The sequence below is a fragment of the Hyposmocoma kahamanoa genome, unplaced genomic scaffold (assembly GCF_003589595.1).
Source record: "Hyposmocoma kahamanoa isolate Upper Pololo Valley unplaced genomic scaffold, ASM358959v1 76, whole genome shotgun sequence".
In the NCBI taxonomy this organism is placed as follows: domain Eukaryota; kingdom Metazoa; phylum Arthropoda; class Insecta; order Lepidoptera; family Cosmopterigidae; genus Hyposmocoma; species Hyposmocoma kahamanoa.
Window position 1 is genome coordinate 8561336 of NW_020653900.1, and position 19807 is coordinate 8581142.

General features: G+C 35.2%; 2 protein-coding genes across 2 annotated transcripts; one reads left to right on the plus strand and one right to left on the minus strand.

Annotated features, from left to right (window-relative positions):
- Positions 1-840: 840 nt before the first annotated feature.
- Positions 841-4679, minus strand: LOC113232616. The gene is made up of 4 exons (XM_026467387.1): positions 4499-4679; positions 3606-3740; positions 2437-2593; positions 841-893 (listed from the first exon to the last, which is right to left on the minus strand). The coding sequence occupies exons 1-4, from the start codon at positions 4661-4663 to the stop codon at positions 841-843; spliced, it is 510 nt and encodes a 169-aa protein (XP_026323172.1). The 5' UTR covers positions 4664-4679.
- Positions 4680-5090: 411 nt separating this feature from the next.
- On the plus strand, positions 5091-6957 carry LOC113232553. The gene is made up of 2 exons (XM_026467321.1): positions 5091-5227; positions 5836-6957. The coding sequence occupies exons 1-2, from the start codon at positions 5134-5136 to the stop codon at positions 6759-6761; spliced, it is 1020 nt and encodes a 339-aa protein (XP_026323106.1). The 5' UTR covers positions 5091-5133; the 3' UTR covers positions 6762-6957.
- Positions 6958-19807: the final 12850 nt, after the last annotated feature.

Here is a 19807-nt window from a genome sequence, read left to right on the forward strand (position 1 = left end):
ACTCATCGACACTGTACAATTCAATATCCAATAAAAGGTTTTTTAGTCGGGTACAAAACGTTTCATCGTTTCTAACACTTTTCAGGTCTGTGGGTAGATGTTCGTAGAATCGGGGACCTATTACCCGCGGACTTCTAGTTGCAAGTTCGGTACGGTGGGCAACGGATTTTAGTGTTCCCGCGTTTCGTAACGCTCGGCCTCCGCCCGTACGTCGCTCATACGTAGCCAACTTTTGACGCGCATAAACTATTATATCATAAATATATTGTGAGTACATGGTCATTATATTGTATTTCTTAAAAAGGTTTCTGCAGTTTTATATTTTAGGTTTGCTTAGTATATTTTATAAATAAAACAATGTTCTTAAATTTTAGTTCAGTGGTTATTGTGATAATTTTTAACACATTCCACCAAACGCCAGCAGAATTTAAAGTTCGTTCTTTTTTGATAATTGTTTTAAGTTATCAACGTCATTCTTAAAAAGTCCTTAAAAATATGATTTCAAAATCATAGGAGATATGCAGATGAAAGGGTGACGAGATTTTTTAGGTACAATTAAAATTCTTTATACTGGCCGATGTTGCTCACTGACCTTGAAATTTTGGAGGTTATATCGACTTTTCAGATTCACGGCAAATTCAACAACTGTCAACCAATAATAAAAAAAAAAATATTCTAAATTAAATTAATCTACCTACCTCTAATAAAAGAGCCTTCTTTATTTAGTTTCCAAGTCAAGTAATAGAACAACTATATTTATTTATAAAATAACATTAAAAATACATACGTACAAAATATAAACAAATAATAAATACCCAATCAGAAATGTATAATTTACTCTCATGAAATGTCTCTTAGGTACTTGTTCACTAGTGGCAGACATCGGAATATAGCTGAAAAGAAAAGATAAATCTGTTTCTGTATAAGTAAAAAACTATGGCATTCTTTACCAGTAGCTTTTACTAACTGGACCGTATTATGACCGTAGTATGAATTATTTTGATAATGTACAATTTGGCAAGTTTCAAAATCACCTTTTTTTCAAGAGCTTTGTCATAAAATGCGATTATGTCACTCTACCACTCCACCTTGTGTATTAAACAGTCGCAAACAAAAATCATACATGCGATATGAAAATTCTAAACACTAATAAGTACACGCCATGAGTGTTTCAAACGTCTATTCAATTTAATAACGCACAAACCGTATAGGAAAAAATAACTAATGTAAATAAATAGTTATGATGTAACACCCGTTTTGATAAAAATGACTATATATTTTTTTAATAATAAAAAAAAGCTTTTTTAACATCGCAAGCTCTTCCACAGCCAGCAAAGCCACCTCTGATTTTTACAGGAAACTGGGGGTGTATTCTCGATCTCCGTCCGAAACAGTTACTTAAATATTCGACAAAATTAAAAGACAAGTATCAAGTGTGAAGCTTCATTCGCATCACGCGTCTTACCATTTGGTGTTGTTGTTAGTGCTTATTTGGCAGTAATTGTTTCGGACGGATGTCGGACGGAGATCGAGAGTAGACCCCCAGAACCGCGCGTTAGTCCCGTTTCGGGGAGACGAACACTACTACCTCAGCACGAATTCAATTTTTTTTTCTCTTGTAATACGGCAGGGACACTGACTTTACTTCAGAATTTATTTTTTTACAAACGAAATTAAAGCCATGTGAAAAATGTATATCGTATAGTATACGTGTTCTATTTAGGTCAGTTGATATAAAAAAAATAATTGGTATGATAATATGTAAACTACCTATTGAATACAGCGTTTTCTCGTAAAATTTCGAGTTAAGTTTATGTTTCTTTTCTATCGTGAAAATTTTTGGAAATATAGTATATTAATCAGTATAGTAATCAGTGTATATCTTCAATTTTACTATATTATATTTTTTTCAAAGTGATTGATTCAACATTCACTGTTACGCGGAATCAACCAAAGCCATTTGAGGTTGTATAGACTCTTAACGCTCAACCAAGTATAATGAAGGGATACTACCCCATAATAATGGTTCTGCCATTTTCGATATGCATTATGAATTAAATTATACAGGGCTATATGTAAAATACTAACAACCGCGCATAACTGTATTACATATAATAAACAACAAGTTTTATTCCATGATTTTTAATAATTCTTCAGATTTTATTTTCGTACAAAAATTAAACGGATCATTCTAAACGTCGACAACTCTGTGCGGTAATAAAGCACGCGGTCGGGAGGAGTCGCTACGAAATACAGATCGAAGAAGTATTAGACAGTACAACAAAATATTAAAAAATGTTTTTGGTAATTGTATTACGTTTTGTAAAAAATCATGGAATAAAAGTTGTTGTTTATGATGTTAGTGGTAATAGATAGTCTTGTGAAGTTGTTGATATTTTACAAATAACCCTGTATGTGTGAATGAAAACAACTTACTAAAGAGAAAGGCGACTTCGACCGTGAATATGCTAGTGCCTCTCGCCCCAACTTGCCCCGCAGACTTGGACACGAACTCGACGATCGACACGAGCAATCCCAAAATTACGAAGCTCGGTGTATACCATAAATAAAATTGCACAAAATATTTATTCTCCTGTGAAGAATAAATATCAAGATAAATCGGTTAGAACTGTTGGCGCTAAATGTGGAGGTCCGACAGAACCGCTTTGGTTCTGCCGGACCTCCACATTGGCGCAGCTTTCTTGGCATCCATTCAAATTGCACAAATTTCAAATGGAATTACTGGGCTATTCCTCGAACGATGTGCAGGAAACTTGAAAGTACCATTTAAAAATACAACTCTGCACGTCGTGACGAAGCCCAAAGTTTGAATTTTGACATGTAACCTGAGATGATTGAGATAAAAGTTCACACTGTGCAACCTATAGGAAAAATAATTAATTATAATATTTTGCGCGCGCAAATACGCAGATTTGTGAAAAAAGAATAATAAGAAATGGCGCCTAGTTTAAATTACTTCTGGTTATATTGACCAGAGCTCTGAAGTTCATTTAATTACCTACTCTCATAGTAGGTACAGAAAATTTCGGAGTTCGTAGGTTTTCGCGATTGTCACATGTAGGAAAACAAACAATTTTTTTTTCGGATCTAAATCGTGTATATTTGTTTTTTTCAAACAACTTACAGGTCCCATGGTTACCGCTGGCTGCGTGGTTTAGATCCGAAAAAATAGTTTCATTTCCTACACGTATATTTTTTTCATACAAAATACGTTTCGGGCTATTTACAAGTCTCATTGTCACGGCTGACTGAGTGTATGTAGAAATCACGAAAACCTGTGCCTATGAATACGGCGTATTGTAAACGCGTCGCAGACGTGGTGTAGTGATAGTATAGTTTACACTTAGAATTTCATGTAGTTGCTTCATTTCAAAAACAAAATTAAAATTAAAACTATCTCTTATCAAAATGTGCTATACATACGCGCGACTTTAAAATACGCCGTGTTCATAGGCTCTAAGAATTCGAGAAAATTTGTTGGATTTTCATATTTCATTATGAATTGCAGCCTGACTTTTAAGTTACGCGGATAATGGGCTAGTTTCAAGGTGGTATCAGCACTGCAAAATAAAAAAGTAACTCACTAAGAATGTAGATAAAAGTAGCGAGATACTGGCCACTGTGAATATGGCAAATAGCATTGCCTTCGCGGACTGCACGACGTCGCTGTTGAGGAATAACGTCGTATCGATCAACAGATACTCCATTGCGCACGACATCTGAAATCAAAATTAATTTGGAAAAAAAACTTTGAAATTCCAATAAATAGTACTAATGTATTCTATGAATAGGAATAACACATTCATTAAATCGGAAGTTTTTTTTAATAGCATGTGACGGGACGAATAAGTTATGCGCCTAATTTAGCCATAGTAGGTGCAGTACCACTCAGAGCTTTATCTGTGAAGCACAGCCACTGCGCCTCCCCTGAGAACAAGTCTCATGTGCCTCTAATTTCACCAGGCACATGAGACCTTGAATGAACCTTACCCTTCAAAACCGGAACATAGTAATGCTTACATTACTGCTCAGCGGCAGAAATAGGTAAGTTTATAAAAAATAAAGTTACAAAAAAGATTAATTTTTTTGTACTATCAAGTGACGGGACGATCATGTCGTCGTGTGCCTAATGGTAGGTAAGCTACACGCCTGTTCATAACAGTTACAGTGCCACTCAGAGCTAAGTCGCAAAGATCTGAGGGGCACTGCCACTGCGCCCGTCACCCTAAGACAAGTTGACAAGTCCCATGTGCCAGTAATTTCACCCGCACCTTTATACCCTTCAAAACCGGAACGCAGTAATGCCAATATTACTGTTTGGCGGCAGAAATAGGTAAGGTGGTAGTACTTCTCTGGACGAACTCTCGTAACGGGCTCTAGTGCTGCTGATAAAGTGGTAGTACTACCCAGGACGAAAAAAATAATTAAAAATAACAGATTTAATAGACCATGGTTTAAACTAAACCTCAGACCATACCACACCGATAATCCCTACAATGGCCACAGTGCAACGTGGTAACAGATGTCCTTCTTCAAAACAGCTTATTCTGTTGAACCATGGCGTAACCAGATCCATAGACCCATATATATCGGGGACCGCCATTTTGGAATGGTATTCTTTTATAATGGATTCAACATCCATTGCTTTAGGAGTGAGAGGAGGATTATACTGCGTGTTGTTATTATCAAAAACTAAACACCAACTAAACAATGCAGTATTATCGAATAGATTACTAATTAGTTTATGAAAGTTGATATCAAACAAATTATATATTTAAATAAATCAAAACTAATAAATCTACACAAGTATAGCATCGAAAAGAAAACAATATAACAAATAAATACACATGTGACAGATAATTTGTCATCTCGCATTAAAAAAGTTAAGGCGAAAATTATATGATATAAATACTGCCTGCTTGTTGTTTCGAAACTTAAGTCACAATATTATCTACATAATGTTCTGAAACGTGCTGTCGTTCTTCTGTTTGTGTCAACTCGAATTCATGAGCTATACAAATTGATACGTACAAGAAAATAAGTACTACACTGTTGTACTTACTGCTTCGTGCTTTGCTGTGTATTGCTGGTGATGGTGCTATAGTCCCGAAGATGTCGCAAATCTGCGGAATATCTTTTTGCTTCTCACTTCTTCTAATAAAAGTCTACAGTTGCGGAGTAGATGACCTAGTTCACAAGAAATCAGGTCTGTATAATAGCTTACATTACTCCATAAAATTTTATAATTGCGCTATATACTCGTCAATACAAATTTAACAAATACGACCGAAAAGTCTACCTACCATTTATACATATTGCTTACTTATTACCTATATTTTATATGTTAGGCATTATCCCAAAAATATGTTCAAAAGTAGGTATAGGAATTTCGGAGAAATTAATCGAAGAAGTCTGAGTAATCAACAGCAAGCGTTACATTTAAAATTTAACATCGACTGTTCACCCACACAATCTAGTATCCCAAAGCGTTCTAGGACAGTACCCTAACTACACTGGACTAATGTCCATTCTAATGCCCAATTCTAATGAATATGTTATAGCTCTTGAAATACAAATACTCTCGGGAAAGTGAATAAATCTAAATAAATACTGAATCGAAGACTTCAGACTCTATTCCCATCGGGGTAAGCAAGGATCACAGCTTTGCGAGAATCCTGACACACAACTTTCACTCGTCGGTTAAGGTTGCTCCTAATATTTCTTTAGGACGTCTTTAATTTGGCCGTGATAGGTCCATTTTGGTCGGCTCTTACCAATTTGCCCATTAACACTTTAAATCTTTTGAAATTGCAGAAAATGCACTGGTGACTGTAATAGAAAAATTCGAGCAAAAAGCTGCCGCCGCTGACAAATTAGACCGAGAAGGCACGAAGTCTCAGGAGGAAATATACCCTTATTACGACGATATGTCTGTTGACGCCAACACCATTGTAGACCTCTTGGACGATGATCCCACTAACGCTTACAAATTTTTAGAATTCGGTGGAATTGGAACGGTAATAAATTCACAATTAGCAATATTCCACTTGGGATTACGGACGCAGTTATTGAATTTAACCAAGAAGCTTTTTGAGATGGCGCCGTCCACTACTAATGCCATGATGCCGCCTAATGCAGTTGATAAAATAGTGGACATATTTGAAGGCGACAGCGATGAAGGAATAAAAGCCAAAGCGTTAGATATTCTTTACGTTTGGTTGCCTAATAACCCAAGAATTCAAGCAAGAGTCATGAAAACGAAAGGTTTGGAACCTTTTTACGAGCAAGCATTGAAACTGGACGGTACAGTCGTTAACATATTATTAGATTTGTTTAACAAAATTTTAGAAGAACACTACTATGTTAGGAGCCAGAAAAAGTATAGCAGAACTTCAGATCTTAACAGATTAAACATTTACAAGAAAATCGGTCTCATCGAGCGTCTATCGAATCCCGTTACGTGCAATGGATTGCTAAATATTTTTGAAGCAACGAATTCCCGTTGGCAAAGTGCCGACGTCACTTTGCCGGTATTTAAACTACTGAAAAAAGTAAACAACCATTGTTTTGGTGTTTTCAAAGGGAATAATAAGGCGTTACAAATCTTTGAAAATTTCCTGAAAACTTTGACTGAGAAAGAAAGCTTTTTCTCTGAGAAGGGTCTGAATGCGACTGAATTCCGTATTATGTTAAAGACCTACATCGAAAAGCTGAAAATCCCACGCAATGACGAACTTTAGTTTTTTACAATTTCGTTTGCGTTTTCTACACGTTCCATTTTATTTGATAAACGTGCAAAATTACTTCTTCTAAACTTACATTTTTGTTTCATTAGCTATTCATCTGATATATAGTCTAATTAACTGCCTCTGTGGCCGAACTGTTACCATGCCGGACAGCCACGCAGAGGTCCCAGGTTCGATTCTCGGTCCGGGAGAAATATTTGTATGGCCTACATTTTATTTCTCTCGTGAGTTTGGGTGTAATTTGTGGTTGTTTATGTGTGTGTCTATGGCACCCGCGACACAGGGTTTCTATAGTGCGGAGCTATGTTGATTGTGTGCGTTATTATTATTATTATTAATTTAACGGGAAGCATCTTGTAGTGTAGTAGCGAGTTTTACTGCGTTTCTGACAGTAGATTATGCGGTATCTCAGTCCACGGTCACCAAAGCTTTGTTTCAAAAAACAAATATACGTTACTTAGACCGAAAATAGTATAATTATTTTATTCACTAATTGAACTTTTACCTTTGACACAAACTTGAGCAAGTACTTTCTGTTTATCTGTCCTTCTGGTTTATCTGTTTAGTTTTTCTGGGTAACTTTTTATTTTATACCAAAATTCTGATATTTTCGCGGTACGTATTTTTTTTCCAACCAGACACAGATACAACAAACGCATTAACGAGGGAAAATTATATGGTGCCACCGTCTATGCCGAACTAAAACCGAGCGTACCAATTTTGTGGCTGTTTGAGTTTGTTCACTCACTCGAAGTAAATTAAAAATTAAGTACTTTTTACTCAGGGATTATAAGATACACTTTACTCTCGCTACGTAAGGCTGTATTGACCTACTTTAACCCCCCCGTTCACACATTGTACTGCACGTTTTTTTTTACAGTATTAAATACACTCCCGGACACGTAAGTCGAGCCACCTTGCATTTTCAGTATTAATTGACCTAAGCTTAAACAATGTTTGATTGACCGAAAACTACTAAGCTGTTTTGAAATTGGTATATTAAACGTCATTTCCTTGAGTCCTAGTTGATAATTTGAATTGAAAAAACTGGGAAAAACTGTTTTCTTCGGTGATAACAATATTTTTGTGTTCTGTCCTATAAGAATAAAAATGCAAGGTGGCTCGATTTATGTGTCCGGGAGTATATTACCGAATAAATAGTGGCGCATAAATTCATACGGTGTTTGTCCTGAAAAAAAAAAACGCACACAGCTCTATACGTTTATCGAATACGCAACGCACTTGTCAAGCAAATCGAATGAACTTTAACGTATCCTTTTTATCGAATAGTCACCGAACAAGCAGCGTCTTTCGGAACCTACTTTGGAAGGAGCCCGCATGCATAATTTTATTAGTACAAAACGACCGGCGAATCTTCTGTGGACAACGATTTATTTATTGATATCTTGTGGAACAAAGGCCCGTTTTGTGGGACAAAACTATGGAATTTTATAAACCCAATACCTTCTGTTCTTCCGGCGGCAAAGTCGTTGGCGTCTTCTAAGGCAATATAAATTGCAACAAAGCGTGGATCCATCACAAATGTGTTCTCATGGCGATTGCTGTCAGAATACTGCGGCTATCCGCCTTTTAAACGCATGAAAATATATCGTGTGAACACTCCGCTCTCTTTAAGAGAGCCACTATGAGGGTGGCATTTGTAAAACCCTCTATAAGTAAATAAAGACTTAAAAAAAACCCGCTCTCTATCCATTTATAATCGAATACGTTAAAAAAGCCGCGTGCAGGGCAATGCTGTGTGAACCATGGCTTAAAGCATGAGAAGTGAAAAAATAGTTAGTACATATTCGATGTGTAGCAACCGCGAGAACTCAATACTATAATTAAAGATTAAAATGTCTAGGCCCAATGAGCCTATCGTCTTGCAACGCAGAACAACGTAATAATCAATGTACGTAATCGGACCTCGTCTCGATTTATACCTCTCTATTTGAGACGATTCGTATGGTATTTCTAACCACATGTACTTTAAATTCTTTTTATTGCTTTCTATTGTATAAAATTTCTTCCATTTACCAACAAATGACTGTCAACCCTCAGCGTGGTCTGTCCTCGCTACATATCAACCGCAATGATTTCGATAACCATTGTACTCTGCCCCAGGGGTGGCGCAATTGTACAAACTGATTTATGGTTAAACGTTCACTCATAAGCTACTGTGTTAATTTATTTTTATACCTTTTAATGGCAAAGTATTTTGGTCATGTGAAGAGTTTTGGTACCTGTACTAGGTATTTAACAGCTTTTTTATTTTATTTTATCTTATCTTTTTGTGTTGAATAATGTTTTAAATGATAATTTTGAAGTTGGTTCTGTTCGGCGCATTAGTTAACTGAGAGAATGCCTTATGGCCTTATGACCTTATGGCTTATAAGTCCGCTATTTGTGCTATATGACTGTATTGTGTACAAAAAGGTTAAATAAATACCTAATAATGACTTCTATCTTGAGATCACCCATTCAGTCAGGATTTTTTTTAAATTCAAGGGTAATCATGTATGAAATAGATACTTCCAGTAGAAAAGGGCTACTAATAGCATTTTCATTCTTTTTGAAGAAAATTGACGTCAACCATAACCTTGAAACCAATAAATCAATCAATTCAAATGTAACGATCATTAGCGCGATGACAAATTCGCTCCATGGGTGGCCGCCTTGTGGTTTTTATTGCGCCATTGCTGTGACTTCCGACGGGAAGTGACATTATTATACACGTTCAGAGTGTGTATTTAAATTCAATATTTAATGCAAACAATTAACTGGTTTTGGTGTCAATTTGTGTTTGACGAAATTAATGTTTGGAAAATGATTAAATATGGGCAATATATTCCTGGGAAACAAGATTCCTGTGGTAATATTTATAAGTAAGGTTTCTCTACAGTTTGATTAGATCCGAAAAGTATTCATCATTCTCGAATAATAAAAAAGGCTCCCATAAAAACATAGGAAAAAAATATGAAATGCGTGGGAGAGACAAAATATATAAAAGCCAAAAATCAAATCAGTCGACTAAACAAATACAAGAATCAGTCAAATCAATCATACAAAGTTCAACCAACATTGTCCAAAAAACGTGGCGTAAAAATGTCAACCTGCCACTTGCAATGTTGCACGTCAAATTGTGTATAGATACCTCAAGAACTTTAAAAAAATATCACAGTAGCAATACACACGGTTCTATTACGATACACCATACGTATTTCACACTTGAATTACTCATACTTACGTCTTAGTATTAAAGTTTAAAATGTTTAAAATATTTTATTTTCGTGTCGTGGGAACGAAATTGTAAGATTTTGCGCAAAAGTCATGAATGAAATTTGTGATAAAGTGACCGCGGTAAATAATTCCATTTGGTGCTGTTTGAATGGCTCTAGCGATTTATGTGTAGGGTAGCCATTAATAACTTGAAGATTTAATGCACGCCCAAGTGTGTTTAAGAGAGTGAAGGATACGAGAGAGAGGCAGGGCCTTCAGGGATCTGAGAGGATTTGCCTTATAGGTGCGGTTCGGTACGATTTGTAAGACCTTTGTCAATGAGTTGGATCTCTATTAAAACTTTTTTGATACAGGCCCCGTGAATCAAAAGTCGAGACAAAACAACTTATCTATGATTATCGGAATGCATTACCTCCACTCCGCGTTAATAAACAAGTTATATGTCTATTTTTATATTTATCGAAAACATTTTTTGATTAAAAACAGCAGGTGATAATAAGCCGTTCAAATCTAATACAAAAATCTGTAACATACATATAAAGAAATTCTTACTATCTGCTGACTCGGTCTGTAGCTCAGTTAATTAAGTGCGGTGGCCCCGATACGGCAACAGACACTGGTTCGAGTCCAATTAAATCAAAATATTTTTTTTCTTTTTATAATAGACGTTACTTTTTTGAAATTTTACAAATATTCAAGATAGCGTTTAGGGGCGCTATCAAATTAGACGCTTGTAGAAGCGCTATAGTGGCGCGTCAGCGGCTCTGTACCCGCTACTAATTTTCATACAAAATCTAGTCTGCAAAAGTGACGCGTCTGTGGCGCGACTGTGGCACTACAGCTGCGCTTCTAAATATTGTATGAAAATCAGCGTTTCTACAAGCATCTAATTTAAAGGCCCCCTAAAACGAGCCATTCGCTACCTGCATGGCAGTCCGCTGCGCAGGCAGGAGACTGCTCACACACTATCCTGCATATGGCCCACGTATGGAGTCTCGCAGGACGCATTGCAGAATGGCTTGCACGCTGCGACTACATTCATAATCCTGCATTACGCGGCAGACGGCTAGGCGGACAGCAATGCAGGATAATGAATGCTTTAAATGCTTTTAAGGTAGTAGCCGCTTTATCTTCGAAAGAAATGTTTCTTTCGAAGATAAATTCTTTTGCTTAAATATCCAACAATATCATCCAAAGATGGTGTTACTACGATGCACTTTACCTACGTATTCAGGTAGCTATTACGCAGGCGTGAGCCACCTGAACGATAGTTCCCATGCTCAAGTCTAACCACAACTTGTCCCGTGATAACGTTCTTAAATGCATTCTATAAGATACAAAATGGTACATTCTGTGGGACTAGTTATGGTTAATTTGTATTTGCCTATTGATCTCTTTCAAAAGTGACTTCGTTCATTTATTATTGCTAATTTATTGGCCGCCTACGTTACGGTCTGTACAATCATTTTAGAAACGAATAGTAAAAAAAGTATAAAAAAGCTTTAAGTTGCATTTTCAAAATAGAATATTTTAAAATGTAAATAAAAAAAAATAGTCTAAGACAAAATTCAGACTATCTCTGTTCTACAATTGTATTATACCACCACCCTCTTCCTAAAAAGTAATTAATTTATGGTATAGCAAAACAGTTTTGTACATATATTATTATGTTCGGGCGACAGAAAAAGACTTAAAAAATTTAATGAACAATTAGTATAATTCGAATGGAAGCTATAACAAGTTCGATTGAAAATTACACTTCTTCTTTGTCGTTATCTTCATTGCCGAAGGTCGTCTCCCCGAATGGTTTTCGGGATTCATGACGATTTTCTTCCATCTGGTTCTGTCTTTAGGCAGTTTCTCCGGGCAATTGTTATAGGGAGGCCAGTGAGGGCGGTCACTTGGCCACTCCATCGGCTAGGTGATCGACCGCGGAGTTTCTTTCCCTCCACCTTATCTACTATAACCAGTTTGTAATAGTTGTCTGGTTGTCGGCGAGCAATATGACCAAAATACTGTAGGATTCTCTAGTAGCATATGGTGCAATCTGTCCGCGAAAATTACACAATTGAAAATTAATTAATTCGTTAAGTGCTTGGTTTGCATTCAGTCGATGTTCTTCCATGAATACGATGAGTTAACTCACATTACTATTTTTTTATTTGTTAATATTCATCATAGATTTAGTATTTAACTATGATATTCATTGACCTGTAAATATGCGACAATCTGCACTCCTGTCATACTTGGTACTTGGTACTTGGTGTCCTGTCATAACTAACACATTTATACTTGCGAGATATTGGCATCTAAAGTTTATTTTTCTTTGAAAAATGTCAACTAAGCTGATTTGCTTAATAATAAAAGTGAAACTAAATGAGATATTAAAAAACACTCATAAAGGATTGTAGATCTCGTTTAGCTGATTCCAGATAAATGTTAATAACTCAATTTCGCTAAAAATGTCGATTACGTTAGTTATGACAAGGAAGCCAGTACAAATGCAGGGCACCTTATTAATTAAGTTCATGCACTAAATGAATGTATCCAATATACTTACGTTCCCAAAAACTTAGCTGCAGTAGAAATTATGATAATATCCACATCATCATCATTCAGCCAAAAGACGTCCACTGTTGAACTTAGGCCTCCCCCAAAGAATGCTACAACGATCTGTCCTGCGCCGCTTGCATCCAGCGGATTCCCGCAGATTTCACCAGATCATCAGTCCACCTTGTGAGTGGTGTGCCCACACCGCGTCTTGCGGTACGCGGTCGCCACTCGAGAACTCTTCGGTCCCATCGGCCATCTGTTCTGCGAGTTATGTGCCCTGCCAATTGCCACTAAAGTTTTGCAATTGGTTCCCTTGCAGATATCCTCATTACTGATTCGATCTCCAATAATATAATAAATCCACGTATCACGCGAACTGGAGGTCTACTCCCGTTTTCCGTCCGACATCCGTCCAAAACTATTACTGTCAAATAAGTAATATTCGACCAAATTCAAAGACAATGTTAAGTATGAAACTTTATTCGCATCATGCGTGTTTCAATTTGGTCGAGTAGGTATTACTTTTTTTTTTTAATTTATTTATCTTGTCAATTACATTTTTTTACAAATAAGATAATGTTTTGATTGATAACTTAATTGACCTATATAGTTTCGTACGAATACCGGACAGAGAACGGTAGTAGGACCTCCTGATACATATCGCACTCTTGGTCTAATAAGGCCATAATATAGTCGGCACTTTGTAGAACGGGCGAAAGCGCCATTTCGAAAATTTTTTCAGGGGTGTTCATGTTCAACGTTTCCTTTTTTAAATACAATTTTGAAACTTAAACTTAATTCAAGCCAAAATTGAATTTTAAAAAGTACGTAAGTAATTTAAAACATACGTTAAAACCTGAAACATGTTCCCCTGAAAAATTTTTCGAAATGGCGCTTTCGCCTTTTCTACAAAACACCGACGATATCTGAAAAATGACAACTTTTCAGGATAGAGGTTTAAAGATTCTACGAACACAAATTCGCCGATATTTTATGCTTAAAAATAGGAGTGTTAAAATTTCTCATATACCTAACTTGTTTCATGTAAGTAGTTCTTATTATTTTTAAGACTTTTATAATATGATTAAGGTAGGCTTTATTTATTAATGGCATAATGATTAGTGCCATTTCTGAACTTATCATGTAAATGATATCATTCAGGAAATGAAACTATTTTTCATGATTTAAATCGCGTATATTTGTTTTTTCAAATAAACTAAAGTTTCGGGCCCTTTACACAGGGTTGACAGTCAACCGTGACCATGGCACCTGTAAAAGTCGCAATTGCGAAAACCTAAGAATTCGATATGATATCACTTAGGTTTATAAATACCCGCTTTACTTATCCAGGCTAAGCTTGCATTTTGTGCGGGATGTTTATATAAGAGAATGTAAACTCGTTCATTCACCGTCCGAAAATCATTGAAATCACGGGATTGTAAAAACCATTTTTTGCCCCAACAATAAATGTTTACATTGGTTAAATAATTAATTTTGTAAACTTCACCTGCTTAGCACAATACGTCGCGCGAATAGAACGAAAATCCTTTTTTTAATCTACTATAACTCAGCTTCACTCAATAAATTACCTATTCAACGAATTTGTTCGATTCGTAGGCGGGTTCTCGCATAAATAAATATGATTTTTGAAAAGCTTTATAACTTTGATTCCTATGTTGGCTCAAAGGATAAAATAGGTTGGGTTTTTTACGTTTTTTGGTCGAAAAACGACGGTCGCACCTACTAAATTCCATGTTGACAAATTTTTTAAGCGTACTGCTTTTTTGGTCGTGGGAAAGTCGATGTAAGATTAAACGGCATTAGCACGAATGAGTTAGCTACTAAATGGTAACAATTAGAGATTTTTCGCTCAAAATAATTTTAAATCCGTGTTGATATGTAGGTAAATGTGATTACATACTCAGATACGTATCTAGTTTGGAATTGGTTGTGACATGTAATTATGAACGCAATTTTAAGAATTTTTAAATAAAAATTGTAAACTTAGTACAATTTTTTATACTAACTTCACTACCAAACCATTATACGTTAACAGAGCAGTTAATTTCGAAGTTCGAAATTCCAAAGACCGTTGTGATTGTTCTGTCTTTCACAAAATAGCAATAAATTAACATCTGTCCTAAACATTTAACACCTTAATATATATCCGAACAAATCACACATTTTCCCACGTCTAAGTGCAAACTTGCCCTAAATATTTATAAAATAAATTAAAATACGTCATTGTACAAAAGGTAATTGTGCCAGAATTCGGAAGTAAGTAAGCTCTCAGTATGTGGCCTTGTGCCTTTTAATTTTTTTAAATTGGCCGTTTGAGATGTAGTCATTGACATTACTGCGAGGTCTTTGATAGCTTCTGTTTGTAGAATAGGCGGGAAACAAACTAACATGGCTACAAAGCATACGAGGTCGTTAATTTATTTCTTGATTTTTTGGCTCCTTCTGACTACTCTTGAATTAAGCATTAAATTCCGATAGTGAGTGTTTATTTTTGCATTTTTAGTTGATTTGATTTCCGACGCGGGTAAGCTTTTCAAAAAATCTGTGAATGCAGTTAGTCATAATAAGAAAAATATAGTAGATTGTACAACAAGTGCATAAAACGCGTCATTTTACCTGAGACGAGTATATATCCGCAGGCGAGAGTGGATACTTAATTCGAGGGTAAAATGAGTTTTATGAACAAATTATACACTCTGTTTTTCACTTAGATTGCGAGGATATTAAACAGCAATATTACAAATAAACAATTATTTATAGGAAATGAATCTATTTTTCCGGATTTAAATCGCGTATATTTGTCTTTTCAAACAAACCGACGTTTCGGGCCCTTTACAGGTCCCATGGTCACGGTTGACTGAGGTGGTACAGTCTTCAACCAGTTATGTCTAATATTAATGCAAACCACCCTATTTTTTCACTATAGTTACAATAGTTATTAATTAAATACCTTATTTTTAATTTTACAAAGAAAACATTCCAATTTACGCTACATTAAGTTTTACAAATTATTTTATTGAATGAATTTTTATTAAGTTTAATTTATTATTAATTATTAATAGAAATTAGAATAAACTAAAACATATTAATTAGTACTGCAGTCTTATGTCTGTTTGGGATTTTTCATTAGAGGAAATACTGGATCCCAAACTAGTGGTACGGAGAAACCATCTTCCCTGTTGAAATTAGGATGTTTTTTAATTTCAATGGCCTCTCGCAGCATCCTGGGTAGATAACGGAATTCTTTTGCAAGGACCTGGGGTTTGTCAAACTTCATTGAATGTGTAGGTTTATCCATGACATGCTTGCAGACTGCAGACTTGTTTACGCGACGGTGTTTGACATCAGCTATATGTTCTTTGACGCGGGTACAAATACTTCGCTTTGTTTGTCCAATATAAGAGAGACCGCACTCACAGTCAAGCTTGTAAACTCCTGCATCCTGTAAGGGGATGTTACATTTCACGGGTCTCAGGAACTGAGAAATCTTCCTCAGGGGCTTGAAATAGGTCTTGATAGATGCACGCCTGAGGACTCCGATCTTGTCTGTAACACCTCACACGTAAGGTAAGATGGCAGGTATTCGCTCGACTGTTGGTGGTTTCACACGGGGCCTGCGGCATTGGCGTGGAATCTTCAACTTATTCGCATGTAGGACTTGATTTATATGCTGAAGTTCCCCTGCCAGATGATTACTGTCGCAGACACCATATGCTCTCTGAAACAAAGATTTTCCCACGATAGCTAACTGGCTAGGATGGTGATGGGAATTACCACTGAGATACCTGTCTGTATGGGTTTTCTTTTGAAATACAGTATGGCCTAAGGTATTATTAGGATTTCTTTTAATTAAAACATCTAAGAAAGCTAAATTACCACAATTCTCTTGTTCCATAGTAAATTGGATCTTAGTACTAAAAGAATTAAGATGGTCCAAGAAAGAAGGTATGCTATCTTTAGGTAATATTGTGAAAGTATCATCAACGTACCGTTTGAAAATCTTCGGCCTAGCTGGGGCCATGGGTAAAACTCGCTCCTCGAAGTCTTCCATGAAAATATCGGCAACAACAGGAGATACCGGGGAGCCCATCGCCCATTAAATCCGGAAAAATAGTTTCATTTCCTATGTGTAACAATCGCGAAAACCTAAGAACTCGAAACGATTATTTAATTAAAATTGAATGTAAAATTACAACAATTAGACATATTTAATGTGATGGTTTTTTATTTTATGTACTAGAAAAATCCTATTAAAAATATTATGCAGCCTACATAAATACGAACAGCATGAGAAGCGAAAAAATAATATTTCCTTTATGTAAAATAGTCCGTAGTAGTTCCGTCCTGTATTACGTAAGTAGGAAACGTATGTGATACATGTTTGTGCGTACGAAATTACGATCACAGTTAGTCAAATAATATAGGTAACTTGAACGTTTTGCGTATTATATGTACAATGTACATTTAACGGTTACTCAGAACTCTATTATTAACACAAGTGTGCGTTTTCTCTTTACAAACTTTTATGAACAAAATAAGGTAAAATATCGAACAAAAGTATAGAAGTCAAAATATTTTGCACAACAAATTGTGCCTTTTGATCTATTTGATGCATTTTGTATGCCGGAAATCCGTACTTGAATCATTTAAACCATAAAAACCGTTGCACAAGAATACAGTCCATACAAATTAAATTTGAGATTCACATTATACTTTCTCCCTCTCAAACATTAGCAATCGACACTGAGAATGAACGAGAGGAAGTATTAAAGTTACCATTGCCTTAAGTTTGTGTTAAAAACTTTTATAAATACAAATGAATGATGGATTGATTTTGTGCGTCATAAGGTTTTGAAAATAAATTGTAATTTTTTTGAAATCTTTTTTATAGATTCTCGTTTATCAAGACGGCGGCACAGTACCCCATTTTCGAAAAGAAAAAAAAAATGAAAAAAGCAAGTTTTGGTATAACCGTATAAATTTTTTAAACGATATCTTTTCTCAAAACTATCAAAAGTCTAGTCTGAACCTTATATAAATCGCTTGGAGCTAACTGTAGTTTTATTAGATCAATTTCGTCCGAAATGTTTTTTAATTAATATAAAATTTGGGCGCATTTAATTTTGATCTCACATCTTCTGATGCACAGGGTAGGCGATGGGACATGTACACGTATAGAGGTAAGTACATATACGTATAATGCCTCTTCACTCTCGCTTTCAAAAGCGCAAGTTACATCATTTAATTTAGTTAATAACAATTATTTTACCTCGTACATTAATTAAGGATTTTCACACATTGGCCACTTTTAAGGAAAGTGTAACCTACCTGGGATTCTACAAAAAATGTATTAGCCAAATTTGGTGAGTTGTAACCGCAAAAATAAGCTTCGAAATATATAAAAGCCAAATTGACGAACAGTAAACCATTTCTTCTTTAATTAAATTTTTATTGAATTGATATTCAATTCTTTTTTGTGAAATTACTCCACTAGTTTGTTATAATTATTAATACAAAGATCGAACACTTAACACAAAACATTCCTTCAATCCGGTCGGATTTGAACCTCTTCTTGCATACCGTGCTATACGCTATACCAACTAAGCCACGGAACGAATCAACGGACCTTATGAATTTTTCTATGTGCTTGCGTCGTGTCTTTGTATTTGGTTTTTCAACGACTTTTTAGTCGTAGCGCCATCTATGAGAAATCTTTGAAAGATTTAACATCCAGTTAGTACCTTTACATTTACATTTACATTTCTTCTTTTTTTTTAACAGCTACAATAGCGACCTGCTCATAAAGTAAATGTGTTTTATTTAAACGTTCCCTTTTACTCTTTTAAAGGAAAAGTCCTGACAGCTTGTTAAATAATGAAGCATTAATGATTTTATTAACAGATGCATGTGTATAAGTCAGTTTCGTGCGAAGTTGAAAATTAAACTGATATGTTTTTTTTGCATAAGAACAGCACACGTTTCATTTCGATTTAGTGAAAACTAGATATCCTAGGAACACAAGAAATAAAATAGAAATATGGCTCAAGTAACACCCTCATTTGGAAGTTTAACAGTGAAAGGATGTTTGTATTATTAGCACCAAATTATTTAATAAGTTACCGGACGCTGTAAAATAAGTAAATTGTAGATAATTTAAAATGAAATCGCACAACCTGTTAGTTACTAAATGCTACTACACATTGATGATTTTTTTCTTGACAATATAAAATTTAAAATGCTATATTTTTGACTTCGTTTTTTTTGATTAAGTTCTAATTGTTCGTTTTTTGTGCTATTGGATAAATTTAACTTTACATGCATGCTACTAAAAAGTAAAATAAGAAAAGTGTAAAAATTAGTTTTGATGAAATGTAAGATCTAATATAAATATACTATAATATGTTCATTGGTAACTACACTTTTCAGCGAATAAATATCTTGATTAATAATAATATTCAGTTTAGGGCAGTCATATTTTATAATTTCGTTTGCCAAATTGTACAGCAACCCCAGAGCTCACAAGAAGTAACATTTTGTATACAATGGTTTTTTACGCCGTTGCTAGAGATAACAGCCGTTGTTGTAAACACATGGTAGTGTTCTGACATTGTAACGTTGTCGTTACACTACTTTATAGGATTAACAAATTAATAAATTTACCTATTTACATTTATAATCTATTTACAATAATTATCTATTTATACATACAACCTACTTACTAAATGCTTAATTTACATAAACCTAATTTACATAAACGTGCAAGCTTAACACAATAAATAAAATAATCTCCTTATAATAAACTAAAATTATATAAGTAGGTAAACTAGATACAAATTGTTTGCTTCAATATTTTTGTCAGGTGTTTTTATTAACATAAACGAGTCCGTAAACTAGTCACGGGGACACGAGTTGACCGCTGCAAGAGTGCAAGGTCAGAGAGCCGGCATTTTTGTTCTGTGTGCGGGACCGATTAACATCTTTCAAAAAATCTATAAATTTCTACAAAAGTTTCCCATCTGTGCCAATTGATAGTAAATTGGAAACCAATTTCTTCTATTTAAAGAAAAAAGTAATTACATTTAATTAACATACAGTGATTAGTGTAAAATCCCCAATTGGGGTTCTACGTCCAGGCATACAAACTACAACAGTGTGATCTATTCTGGAGCTAAAGCGCACACTGCCAAAAAAGTAAAAGGACTACTGGATCACCAATTGTCGTCCGC

Coding starts and splice junctions, on each gene's coding strand:
- LOC113232616 (XM_026467387.1), bottom strand. CDS start 4,663: ATGGATGTTGAATCCATTATAAAAGAATACCATTCCAAAATGGCGGTC. Junction 3,741..4,498: donor TTGTAGGGATTATCGGTGTG/GTATGGTCTGAG, acceptor TTTTGATTTCAG/ATGTCGTGCGCAATGGAGTA. Junction 894..2,436: donor CGAAGTCGCCTTTCTCTTTA/GTAAGTTGTTTT, acceptor TTTTCTTTTCAG/CTATATTCCGATGTCTGCCA.
- LOC113232553 (XM_026467321.1), top strand. CDS start 5,134: ATGTCGCAAATCTGCGGAATATCTTTTTGCTTCTCACTTCTTCTAATA. Junction 5,228..5,835: donor CCTAGTTCACAAGAAATCAG/GTCTGTATAATA, acceptor TTGAAATTGCAG/AAAATGCACTGGTGACTGTA.